This window comes from Macrobrachium nipponense, chromosome 8 (assembly GCF_015104395.2).
Source record: "Macrobrachium nipponense isolate FS-2020 chromosome 8, ASM1510439v2, whole genome shotgun sequence".
Classification (NCBI taxonomy): Eukaryota; Metazoa; Arthropoda; class Malacostraca; order Decapoda; family Palaemonidae; genus Macrobrachium; species Macrobrachium nipponense.
The window spans coordinates 55,664,186-55,677,631 of record NC_087203.1 but is presented as its reverse complement, the minus strand read 5'-3'; the positions used below and the strand labels follow the sequence as shown (position 1 = coordinate 55,677,631).

Here is a 13,446-nt window from a genome sequence, read left to right as displayed (position 1 = left end):
GGGCTGCTTGGACTTGACGTTCCTGCCAAATCCTCCGACCCAGCCAGACCTTGAGGGTTGCCAACGTCGAATCCTTGACAGCTTGCGGGGTCTGTAAGAGATAGTTACATCACGATCTAACCTAGATACTAAATTACTTAGTCTAGTATGTATCCATATGAATTTTATTCATTATATTTCTCATTTTATCATTAGGAGAATGGTACGTACCAACTCAGAAGTGAGATCTCTCACTAAAGCATAACAGACCTCGCACCCCTCTAGGTGCCACACCAGCAAGGAGTCCACAAGGACCGCACATCCGGCATGCGAGCGGCAAACCACATGCCCGCACAGCTCTTGAAACATGGCCATGCATGCCGTCTCCAGGAAGCGTACCATCTGTAATTTAATTGATACATGAGTATCACTACATAGATCCGCCGGAGATGTATCCGGCGGGGCATGTCTCGCATCTCTACTGCCACCGGAGTTGACTCCGGCGGAATGCGTGTCTACTACTAGGATTTTATCAATTCTTGCATACCACTAGCTCCAGACCCTAGTTGTTCGTTCTTGTTATGAATCTAAAGGAATAGGCTTGGTACAAACAGAGCAGGGGAAGGATGAACCTGGCCTGACTCCGCTGGCGCCGGAGAAGCAATTCCTAGGAAGCTAGGATCATCTATCTTAGCCTACTGTCTGTCCCCCACCAAAGTGCGGGACGGAGGTAGAAACAAGAAGGTTGTAACCCGGGAGAGGAGCTAGGGATTAAGAACATGGGCTTCTGGTCTGAATACCTGGCGGGGTAGATATGCCCGTCATAGTAAACGTACCCGAAGCATGCTTAAATTAAGCTTAAATTACGCTTAAAGTAATTAAAACTCTATAATCTCGAACATGCGTGTATAATTGCTCTGTACGCTATCGTCCATTCCATGCGCAGTCCCTACTTCCTTCATGGTATCCTTCTACTTCCGGGTCCGATTTCATGGGATCAGATCAGGGAAATTAGGCGAACCTAGGCCTGAATCTGATCATAAGGAATCGTAGCTATTATAATTATAACAGTTACGAACTGTTAGTCGGGATCCTGGTCCCGCCGGGGCGGGAGGATAGGTGCGGGGATAGGGGACTGTGGATAGGGAATGCAAGAACGCGGTGGCACGTAGCGTACACCGTCCCGACGAGCCAGGTGGCCAGCCAAGGCTCGCCAGGGTGGGCACCTCCCGTACCATCCACACTGAGCGTAGCGCGGTGAACCAATCTCCCGACGTTACCCCTACCCTCCCCCCCCAATATGTGAAAGACTCGGGTCAGCTACATGGGGTAGCGTAAGGCGAGTCGCATCACCCCACCGAGGTGGGTTCAGGGGGAGGGAGGACGGCTAGCGGGGTGGCCCACTTGCAATCCATTGGTCACAACAACCGGCCAAGTGGGACAACCCCCCGAGAAGTCGTGAGCCAACCGATAACAGGGACAGAAGGCCTATAGGCTAACTAAAACATGCAAAACACGCAAAAACAACAAATCAATGCAGTATAAATGATAATACATGGGGGGTAGAAAAGGGATGACTCCTCTCTAGCGGCTGGCTTAAACTTCGCAAAATTGGAACGATCTGGGGAGGTCAGCCAGGGAGGCTCTGAGCAGCTAGCCTAACCTGCCTAATCGAACTTTGTAATTGCAATTGGCCAGGTAGGCTAGGGTGGCTCACGGACCATCGTGTGTAGGTCATGACCAGGGCCGAAACCAATCACTGAAATTCAACCTGGTGAGGTAGTCTCTTATTTATGAGACTAACATACGGGAAAAATGGAGGGGTGGCTACGCTGCCCAACCAACAAATTACTTGGGAAGACAGCCAAAGGGGAAGGATAATAGGAATCCCAGATCTAGGCTACCTTCCGAGACCATGCGGCTCGAGTGGAAGGCTAGTACGACTCGAGCGTTCAGAAAACTATTATATAACGTCAGGATAGGAATAAATATGCTCTTAAATTCTGAGTAACTGCTAATCTATCCAGATAAGGCGACTACAATTAGTATGGAAGACCAATTGAACGTCGTCATAAAAATTCGCGGGTAGCGATGCACAAAATGGCTGCCTCGGGAGCGGCGCATGCAAGCTCCCGCTAAATAACAATGCCTAACATACAATTGCAGTACTCACCTTAGATCCAATAGATTCCTGAAGTTCAGACATCCTTGCTATCCAGAAACAAAGGGAAGAATTCTCAAAATCGCACACACACGTCTAGACATAAACAGTACTAGTAGTGGCAGTAGCGGGCAGTAGATGGCCTGGAACGGCTCCTCTGTAGAACGGGGGATATTGAGAAAGGAAGAGACTAATTGGCAGGAGACCTCTGATAGTGGTTTTACACGGCCCAGTTTCCATACTGACACCCTTAGTAAGGGTGAGCGAGCCAGGAAACTCTGGCATAACCATATAGCTTTTTTTATTTGTATATTTAGCAATATTTATACCTTAGAAATGAGTGCTATAGGAACATTTCACGGGACGACACAGGTTAGGCCCAGAAAATTTATTATACTAATATGTATACAACCAATGTTGACTGTAATTATGATCATACATAGGTAAATAAACCCCCATACCAGTGGTAATTGAAAGAAAAAGTATTTATAGGCTTTGCCATCATCCACCAAGCTGATACGTACACCCTGAGGCCATTTGGAGTGCTGTGCACCTTGCCCTAAGTGTAAATAAACATGGCATCCTGGAAGTGATGTGGCTTGTACATATATATTGGCTCAGTCTCAGACAGTATTTATAGACATTTTTTGTAACTTGGCTAAAAGTCTGTAGAAAACATTTTCAGTTTATTATATTGATTTGATTTATGATGAATTTAAACAACACACACTTCACTCTCTTTGTTATTTTAACTTTTCTTTAAATTGTAGCACTACCAGCTTCATTTCCATTGCTCTTAAGCTTTACACCTAACATTATGTAATCCTGGGGTTAATATTAAATGCAACAAACAGTTGCTACAGCTCATTGAAGAGGACAACCACTTGTTGATAAAACCCACACATGACTGCTCCTGTTGTTTATTCAGAAAAGGGATTTTGACGTTAGGAAAAATCTATTTCTGGGCGATTGGCTCTGTCGCCAGCGAAATATCCTTTAATCTATTATTTCTAGGGTAAATGTACTAACCACTACCAGAGAATAAATAAAATAAAGAAAAAGGTCAGTATAACTGACTCGCTCACCCTCCAGGAGGGTGTCGGTATGAACACTAGGCGAGTGAGACCACTACCACGAGCCAAATGCCAATAGAAATCTCCCACTACAAAAACCCTCCATGAGGGGAGCCGACCCACAGAGTGAGCAGCTCCGTACTACTACTACTCCATCCCATGCTGCCGACTGCTGCGCCTCGGTGGCCATCCTGAAGTTAGCAGACAATCTTGGGCGAAGGGATGGGTAGGGTGGGATTTCGCTGGCGACACGAGCCAATCGCCCAGAAATAGATTTTTTCCTAACGTCAAATCCCTTTTCTCTGGGCTCAGCTCGTGTCGCTGCGCGAAATCGTACCAGAGAAATAGCACAAGATTGTAAACAAAAGTAATAAAATAAATCAGAATAGGTCTCAAATAAAAGATAAAATAAATATAAAGGGAATATAATTGCTAAAAAGATACATATACACAGTGATACAAAATTAGAAATATGCTTAAATTACGCTTAATTCTAATCATGTTTCTTACATAAGGTAATTACATATATACAGGTAAAATGGCTTACATGTATCAGAATGATATCTGTGTAAAAGCATGTATCAAAATATAATAGCAATTAATATAATCAGATAAACAAATTAATCAACAATGATAATATATAAAGGAATGTATATGACTTAATATACAAAACCCGTAACCATTATAATAAGATGTATCCCCTAGCATAAAAATAAGGGGGTAACATCCATGAGATCAATGTTTATAATCATCTGTGAGTGTCCCTAGCAAAAAAATAAGGGGCACCCACTACACCATCATAAAAGCAGCTAAGACACAAGGTGAATGCAAATGAACAAGGCAGGAATAGACGAACTGTTGGGTGAGGCAGGTAGAAAGGAGGACTGAATCTTCTACTACAGATTAGCTAGAGTCAGGGGAAACTATGTTACCCGCTGCTACTGCCTGAAAATTTCAGAGCTTCCAAGGACTTAAGGTAGTGACGTTTTGAACACTGTCGGCGATTTCCATCCGGTATACTTCTTCAACTCATCGAAGTTCATATGTTGGAAATAATTAATTGAGGTGGCTACTGCCCTGACATCATGTGCTTTCGGGAAAGAGTCAGGGTTGGCTTGCTTAATAAAGTACAGGATTTGTTGCCTGATGCCTTTAATGGATAAAGTTCCACCTTTTTCCCTCTTAAAGAGGGGACCCGATGAGGATGAGGAGGTCCTGGACAGAAAGGCTCGTAAGGTTGAAACTGGGCAAAGAGATACATCTTGTGGAAGGGGTAGTACCTTCCAAGGTTCCCACCTCATCAAAGGATCTTCATTCTTTGCTAAAAGCTACGTTCCGGAGAAAGTAGGACTTCCCCTGTGGGAAGGAATTGAATATGATCCGGATCTCTGGATAAAGCCGACAGTTCTGAAATTCTTGCTCCTGAAGCTAAGCTTAATAAAAATAGGGTTTTTCTTAAGAGCATTATAAACGAGCATGTGTCATTATCGGTTTCTGAAGCCAGTTTTAGAACATCGTTTAAGAACCATGAAACTGACGTAGGCCTTACAGAAGGTCTAAGTCTAGCACATGCCTTAGGAATAGACGAGAAGTAGGAATCCGTCAAGTCTATGTTGAATCCAAGAAATTGAAATATCTTTTTCAAGGCTTGACTTGTTTGTCGTAATCGTGCTAGCTGCTAAACCTTTTTCAAATAAGGATCTGAAAAAGGATATAGCTGAATTAACTGTCATGATTCTAATATCTGATTCTCTCAGGAAGATTGCTAACTTTTTGACAGCAGCATCTTACTGTCTCAAAGTTGAATCCCTTTTATCGGATTCCAAGAAGAGAATATTCTGAGGGTCATATTCGCATCTCTTTTTGCCGCAAACTTCATGAAATCCATAAAGTTAGGGTTTTGAGAATCCCTGAGGAAGCGAACACAGTCTTCGTTTGTACTGACTGGGAGAGCCTGGGATTGGGATCCAGAAGAGGACGAAGGCCCAGTTCCAGAATTAGGGGATACCAGTTGCTCTTCGGCCAGTCTGGGGCTACTAGAGCCACTTGACCTTGAATGTCCTGAGTTTGTTTAAGATACTTTCATGCAGAAGATTCACTGGAGGGAAGACATAAATCTTCTTCCAGTTGTTCCAGTCTAGAGCCAGGGCGTCCGTGGCATAGGCCAGAGGGTCCAGGTTGGGGGCTACATAACACGGTAGTTTGTGGTTCGCTTGAGATGCGAAGAGATCCACCTGTAGCCCTGGAACTTCTTGAAGTATCCATTGGAACTAACTGTTGTCCAGTGACCATTCCGACTCTAGGGGCACTGATCGGGATAGAGCGTCTGCTATGACGTTTCTCACTCCCAGCTATGTGAGTGGAGGAAAAGATGCCAACTGAACTTGTCTGCCAGGGAGAGATGGCTACCATGACATGATTTAGATGACGTGACTTGGAGCCTCCTCTGTTTATACAATGTACTACCACTGCGCTGTCCAGGACTAGCTTTATGTGGGAGTACTTTGGTGGGCGCAACCTTTTTAGAGTCAAGAACACTGCCATTGCCTCCAGTACGTTTATATGGAACTGACGGAACTGAGGTGACCAAGTCCCTTGAACCTTTTTGACCTGGGAATACCCTCCCCAACCGCTTAAGGACGCGTCTGTGTGGATGGTGATCCCTGGTGGAGGGAACTGAAGGGGTACTGACACTGACAAATTCTTGACTTTCGCCCACGGCCGAAGTCGATTCTTTAGAATCAGAGGGACTGAGGATAGTTTGTCCCTGGACCTGACATTTGCTCGTGAGCGCCAGATTCTGGTTAGGTCTTTCAGTTTGGCTTTCATTAAGACGTTCGTCACTGATGCAAACTGGAGAGAACCCAGGATCCTTTCCTGAGCTCTCCTTGACGCCAGTTTGTGACTTAGAAATTGCTTGACTGACTTCGCTATTTCTTTCCTTTTGGTTGATGGAATCGACAGAGTGTGGGAGGATAGATTCCATTGAATGCCCAGCCAACTGAAAGTTTGACTCTGGAGTGAGTCTTGATTTGGTCCTGTTTATCTGAAAGCCTAGATATTCCAGGAACTGAATCACTTTCAGTGTAGCTCTGTTGCATTCCTCGACTGTTGGAGCCCAGATCAACCAATCGTCGAGATACGCTACTACCATAATCCCTTGTGTCCTGAGTTGTTGCACTACCACTTCCGCTAGCTTCGTGAACACCCTGGGTGCCACGTTGAGTCCGAAGGGAACTACCTTGAAGGAGAATGTCTGGTCTCCTATCTTGAAACCCAGATACGGACGGAAGTGTCTTGCAATAGGGATATGATAGTAGGCGTCTGTAAGATCGATAGAGGTGGTGACGGCCCCACGGGGTGGAAGTAAGGTCCGCACCTGCGAGATCGTGAGCATCTTGAACTTGTCGCAGCGGATGGGCTAAGGTTTAAGCGGGAGACAAGTCTAAGATTACCCTTCTTTTTGTTGTGAAGCCTTTCTTTGGCACGCTGAACAAGCGACCTTGAAATTTTAATCTCTTGACTCTCGCTATAGCTCCTTTCTGAAGGAGGTCCTCCGCGTACTCTGTCAATTCTTTGGAAGGAAGTTGACGGAAAGGTCTGGATGGAGGTGGTTCGTCAACCAGCTCCAAACCCAGACCTTTTGACACTATGCTCTGAGCCCATTCGCTGAAGTTCCACCGGTGGCGAAAGTGAAACAGCCTCCCTCCTACCTGAAGTTCTTCATTGGTTCTGGTAACCGCCTCGGCCTCCTCTGAAGTGCTTTCCCTATTAAAGGGGCCTCCCGATCCTCTCCCACGAAAGGAACGCTTACCTCTGCCTCCCTTACCCGAGCGGTCATACTTCTGTGAAGCTTGACTCTCGAAGGCTTGATTGTAAGCTGGAGAGATGGCGTAAGATGGTGGAGGGCTGAGGACTGAGGGGATATCACATAAATTGGCTGTGATTGAGCTTTAGAAGTGGAAGTTGGGCTGCCTGCACTAAGGGCACGCTGGAACTTGCTGAGGAAAGCGTGGCTGCTTTTTCTGGTAAGGTTGGAAACGCCTGGGTTTCCTCTGCCCCTTACCTTTAGCTGTTAGGTCTTGCCTCCTCTTAGCCGTAAGGCCCCAACGGTCCTTAAGGCTCTGGTTCAGCCTCGTAGCCTCTGACTGGACTTCCTTTACCATAGCTTCTGGGAAGAGATCTGCTCCCCAGATGTTAGACGAGAGTAACCTATTCGGCTCATGCCGAATGGTTGCCTCTTGTAGGACATGCTTCCTACAATTCGTTCTAGCAGTGGCAAACTCAAACATATCTGACTGTACCGTTTGAGTCAGGGATTTGGTCATGAGCTTAAAAAGCGGTTCTGATCCATAGGCTATGGTTGCTACCTCGGTCATAGCCATAGAGTTAATTGATCTGGCTAGTCGCGATTTCGCGTCAAATTCAGCCTGAATAAGGCTATCTGGGAGCCTGGGTAGCTTTTCACCAAACTGCTCCATAGCACAGTCCGGTTTGAGTTTGCCAGCTGAGAAGGTGTTATCGGTTCGGCAAGTCTTCCCACAATTCTCCGGCTGAGGGGAGTAACGGAGATGTGGGATCTGCTTCCTTCAATTGAGGTATGGGTTCCCCCTTCTGGGCCGCTGGATGGTAGACCTCGCGATCTTGGTCAGGAACGGGAGCGGGGTTACTCTCATCCATTGTGAAAATGGTAAAGGGACTCTTAAAAGGTTGTATCTTGGTATTAGAACAATCCATGTCCTCTAAACACCTGAGCCATTCTCTCTGAGCCTGGTCTCGTGAATAGAGGACTGTCTCCTTTGGTACCCTATCATCCCGAACCATGGCTGAAGGTGTGAGCCTTGCGTAGCCTTATGAACGTAGGCTGGAGGTCTTCCGGGTAGAACTCGAAGTCCTCAATCCTTCGAGTTCCAAATTCCGGTATAGAGATGAGACCGTCCTGGAAGGGGGCGTATGACGCTACTCTCCATGGGTTGTTCATAGAGAACGGAGGTAGCGAGTCATACGGAGGAAGCTGAGTTCCACTTGTATTGGAAAGTGGAGGAGAGGCTAGAGGAGCTTCTCTCAGCCCGGCTATAATGGAGTCTTGGGAAGTAATCCTATCCGACAATCGAGAGATCATTTGTTCCATGCTACTCTTTAGGGACCCAACCAGGTCGCCCACCTGTTGCAACAGGCCAGCATTGGAGTCCAAAGCCGGAGCTGCTGCGGAGGTGGAGGGGTGGCTCTGAACCGGAACCAAGGGTAGCGGAACTGGTGACTCTGCCGGAGTGCGAGATCTCTCTCTGGAGGATTTACTCCTCGAGGACTTAGAGCCGGAGCTAGAAGCTTTAGACCTGTCTGCTCCGGGATTCCCAGCCGGAGACTTACGCGAGGAGGATGAAGCCGAGGTCGTCTTCTTAGACGACGACGACGTCTTAGTCAAGGATTTCACTGCTTGACCCTTGACCTTAGGTCTAACCGAAGCGTCAGGAGGAGTATACAATTCATCACCCGTAAAGCCTTGGAAGGATGGAGAGGTTGCAGGAGTAGAAGAAACAGTTACGCCCAAGGGTGACCCTTGGGTGTCCACCTTACCTACCTCGACCAACAGGTCGTCTACACCTACCATAGGTTCTACATTAATATCTAGAGTAGCGACGTCCGTGGAGATATCCTGGTCTTGGTCAGTTAATGAGGCAGCCAGCTGTTGTTGGATGAAGGCGATAGTCGGGGCCGCCTCTACTGGGTCGACGTATCCTGTCGCCTTGCCTCCGGGGAAGATTAATACCGCCAACCGTTTCTCTAGGATGTAGGGCATACCCTTGGCGGCGTTCTTCCCAAAACCGCCGACCCAGGCCCGCAGGGTAGCCAGTGCGGTATCCCTCACTGCCGGCGCCTGGAAGAGAGGGCGTAGATTAGATTTAAGAATCACTTAAAACTAAAACTTAAAGTATAACTTAAACTAGATGCCTTAAGTTAAAGTGAATGATGAAAACTTAAGCACTAAAATAGAAGCGGAGCAGCTACTGGAGATGGAATACTACCCCAACCGTCCAAAAGCTGGCTCACAGATCGTAATATGGTACACGTCTCATGGTACCAGACCTGGATGTCCCCGTGCGGAGTCGCGCATGGAGCATGGGACGGCAAACTTCGTGTCCACAGGGGTCCTGAAGTGTGGCGGCGCATCCCGGATGCTCACAGTTGGTGGACCTGGTAAGTGGGAAGACACATGAGTATCTTAAAGAATATCACTTACAGACTAAAGGACAGAAGAACTCCGTTGCATGCCGGAGCTCGGAAAAAATTTGGGCATAACCCCTCCCTGCATCGCCTGAATAGGCTATAATCCCGGAGAGATCCGGTAAGACATGTAAGGGAGGGGGGGATGGTTTAAGGTACTTAAGATAAACTTATAGTTAATCTAATAACACTTAAACCTAAAACACAAACGAACCGGACCAAGTCCAGTGCGTAGCGGAGTGTAGTAACTCAGCAATACGGTAAGGTTAGCAGGGACCCACTGTATGTTCCGGTCCACTCTACTGGGTGGACTAACATCTTTCCACTGGATACCAGGACTCCGGTCAGGAAAGGAGCCCTAGTAAGGTGGGAAAGGGCGAGAAGACATACAGGCTCGAGCTAGCACGGAGCGACAAGGTAGCAACGGAGGGGGGGAAAGGCCAGTACCCCCCACTACGTACCACCCGGCCGGACCGAGAAGCCGGAGAGGTCGAGTCCAGTCTGGGTCTGTCCCGACTCCCTAGCCCCTCCGCCTGGGGGGAGAGAGGGAGGCAGGCTCGGGTATGTGGAGCGAGCATGGGCAGACCGACCCACCCTCGCCCGACTCTATGGAAGAGCGGGAGGGGGGGGAAAGGTGACTGGGCAGGCGTCTGGCTGTCTCGTGATCACGTAGTGACCACGAGGCGGTAAGACCAAAATAAGACAACTAAGCCTAGGACAAACCAACTGATCAGAGAGATGCTATCGGGAAGCAACTGAACTGAAAAGCGGTAGCATATAGGCCCACTGGCCAAAACCAACTGATCAGAGAGATGCTATAGGGAAGCAACCGAACTGATGAGCGTTAGTATAGGCTCAATGAGCCAGGACCTAGGCTAAGCCAGACGCCTAACTAACCTAACTATAACAAAATACACAGTATAAATAAATAAAAATAAAAGAAAGAAAGCAATATAGTAGGAGAAAAAATCCAGGAGTGAACGGACTAACCCCGAAGGCAAGTCTACCAACTCAAAAGCTAGTCAGAGGCCGATACTAAGAGCCGGGACTAGGGTCTGGACAGAAGAAGCCTACGTAAGGTAAAAGACATGCAAGCATGACAAACCTGAGTAGACAGTACCCTAAGTAAAGCGGATAATTAATATAGAGCGTACATAGATAAGGGGATGTTCTAGGTATGGGAGACCAAGAACGAACCCACCACGAGGCAGAACCATGCTGCCATGCTTCCGACCCAGAGATCGTATTTATACCTAAAAAACGGCAAATACTGTCTCAGGGCCGGAAAAAAAACCAACTAACCATAAATACTGATACTTAACTTAGCTGCTGCGATAGCTGCACGCTCCATTATAGATAAATCCAACGAAAGGGCACAAAAAACACAGAGAGAAAAAATATCACGTGTGACTCGTGTGCGCTAACTGAAAAGGATGGCCACCAGAGGCGCAGCAGTCGGCAGCATGGGATGGAGTAGTAGTAGTACGAGCTGCTCACTCTGTGGGTCGGCTCCCCTCATGGAGGGTTTTTGTAGTGGGAGATTTCTATTGGCATTTGGCTCGTGGTAGTGGTCTCACTCGCCTAGTGTTCATACCGACACCCTCCTGGAGGGTGAGCGAGTCAGTTTATACTGACCTTTTTCTTTATTTTATTTATTCTCTGGTATGTGTTAGTACATTTACCCTAGAAATAATAGATTAAAGGATATTTCGCGCAGCGACACGAGCTGAGCCCAGAAATTGAAAGTATACAACTAGAAAGTTCATGTGTAGAAGACTTGCTGTACAAGTTTACCTCTGAGATGAGACGGTGTATTAATGGAATAAGAATGCTGTATGTAAATGAGTCTTGCAATTTCCATCTCCGGAAGGTCTTGCGCATAGTGTACGTATTTAGATAGTTTTTTATTTCTGAAGTTGATAGTTATTTTAGAACAATATAATTTGTTTTTTAATTATTCCTTAATGTTTCCATAGTTGAAAGCTCTCAAGAGACAGCAACGAATGATAAAAAATAGAGAGTCTGCAAGTTTATCCAGAAAGAAGAAGAAAGAATATGTTACTGCTCTTGAAACAAATATCAGCGCACTTAAAAATGAGAACCAGAAATTAAAAGAGGTGAGAAAAATTATATCATGTCCTTGCAAATTACATTTCCTTCATTGATAGCAATTTCTGGAAATTGTTAAGTATATTAACCCATTTTGAGAATTGCTTATAGTATTATTCTTTGAGCTAAGACATTCTAGAAATTCCATATGCCCAAATTGCATTATACTATTGTGAATTTGAGTATGTACAGTGTTAAAAGTTGATTATTTTTATTGCAGTGTACATTCATAAAAGTTCTAACTATTGAAATTTTCACAGAAGGTAATAATTATGTTAACAACTAAATAATCAATATGATCTAACTTAACTAATGTGTTCTAGTGCCTGGTTCATTAATCCTTAGTAAAAATTTTACCAACATTTCACGCCACAATGTCACTTTCTTGTATAGTCTGCTCTTTGCAGAAATTTGTTGGCTGTCACTCATTATGTCTGTATTAGTCTTTGCTTGTGTAAAATATTTTCTCAAAGACTTACAAGTTTTTTCTTTTCATTAATTCCTTTTACTGAATTTATTTTTTGGGGTCTTATCACAGTCATCCTATTTAACTGGGTGGTTTTTATAGTGTGGAGTTCCATGTTGCATCCTGCCTCATGAGGAGTCCATCACTTTTCTCACTATGTGCACTGTTTCTAGTAGTACACTTTCCATGAATCCCAGAAATACTTCAGCATCTAGTTTTTCCAGGTTCCTTTTCAGGGATCATAGGATCGTGCCCATTCCTGTAATTATGGGTACAGTTTCCAATGGCATATCCCATATCTTTCTTATTTTAAAATGACTGCTGCTTCAGCACTATTAATCTTGTAAAGAGTCTTCTCTATCTTTCTGATGACGGCTTTCTCGTTGTTGCTTAGACTGGCGAGCAATGCACCAAAGGGCATGGTAAAATTCGGTTGAGTCATTTGATTTATTATTACTTATACAATTCTCTCTCTAACGCGATGTTTCCTCCTGATCGACAGGACATTATCAAGCGATAACTGCTGAGGGACTGAATTCCAGTGGCGAGTCCATCTCCTTTTATTGTGGTGTTGCGAGCTCTTGAGTACGGTCAGAGCACCTCTCTAGCAGGTTGGGTTTTCATAAAACCCAACCTGCCGGAGAGGTGCTCTAGAGCCTCTGGAGCGAAGTGAACCGTCCCGGTCAGAAACAGACCGACTGAATGTGCCCTGACAACGGCAGCTGAAGAGATGATTTGGGGTCCTGAGTAGCTCCCACCAAGGCTTCCAAGCAAGAAGGAGTGTAAGACGACCGAGGCTGAGTCCTACTTTCTAAATTGTTGAACCCACGAATGAGATCACCAACTTCCGAAAAGGGAAACAGAAACTCCTGCGACCGACGACGAGAAGGATGTGTAGACTCTTCTAACGCGTTTTCTTCACCAAAATTCACAGAAGGGTTAGTAGTCAAGTACAGGCAGTCCCCGGGTTACGACGGTGTCGGCTTACGACGTTCCGAGGTTACGACGCTTGTCAATAGACGTTATTTCCAGGCTGACGACGCATGTTCCAGGGTTACAACGCCTACAACGCTCATCTGGGAGATGAAATATGACACCAAAAATGCAAAATAATCAATATTTGAAGGTTTTTTGATGAAAAATGCCATAAGAATGCAGTTTACATAGTTTTCAATGCACCCAAAGCATTAAAAGTAAGGTTTTTTTAGGATTTTTTATGATGTTCCGGCTTACGACGTTTTTCGGCTTACGACGCGTCCCAAGAACAGAACCCCCGTCGTAACCCGGGGACCGCCTGTAGTCTGAAACCCCTACTAACCTATCTGGGCTGGGTCCAAGCGTCAGCCTCCGAGACGGACCCACTGTAACATTAGGCACATCACTTACCTCAACAGGTGACTCCAGACGTCCATGAACAGACATGGGCGTGGCGG

The 13,446-nt window shown here is 45.9% G+C and overlaps 1 protein-coding gene across 6 annotated transcripts in view; it reads left to right on the top strand.

The window, feature by feature from the left end:
• The window catches only part of LOC135222789 (cyclic AMP-dependent transcription factor ATF-6 alpha-like), a 181,924-nt gene that overhangs the window by 129,047 nt on the left and 39,431 nt on the right, over positions 1 to 13,446 (top strand). For all 6 annotated transcript variants that reach the window (XM_064261071.1, XM_064261070.1, XM_064261073.1 and 3 more), the window contains one exon: positions 11,415 to 11,555. In XM_064261071.1, coding sequence (XP_064117141.1) covers positions 11,415 to 11,555 — 141 coding nt within the window. The remainder of the gene's footprint in view (positions 1 to 11,414; positions 11,556 to 13,446) is intronic.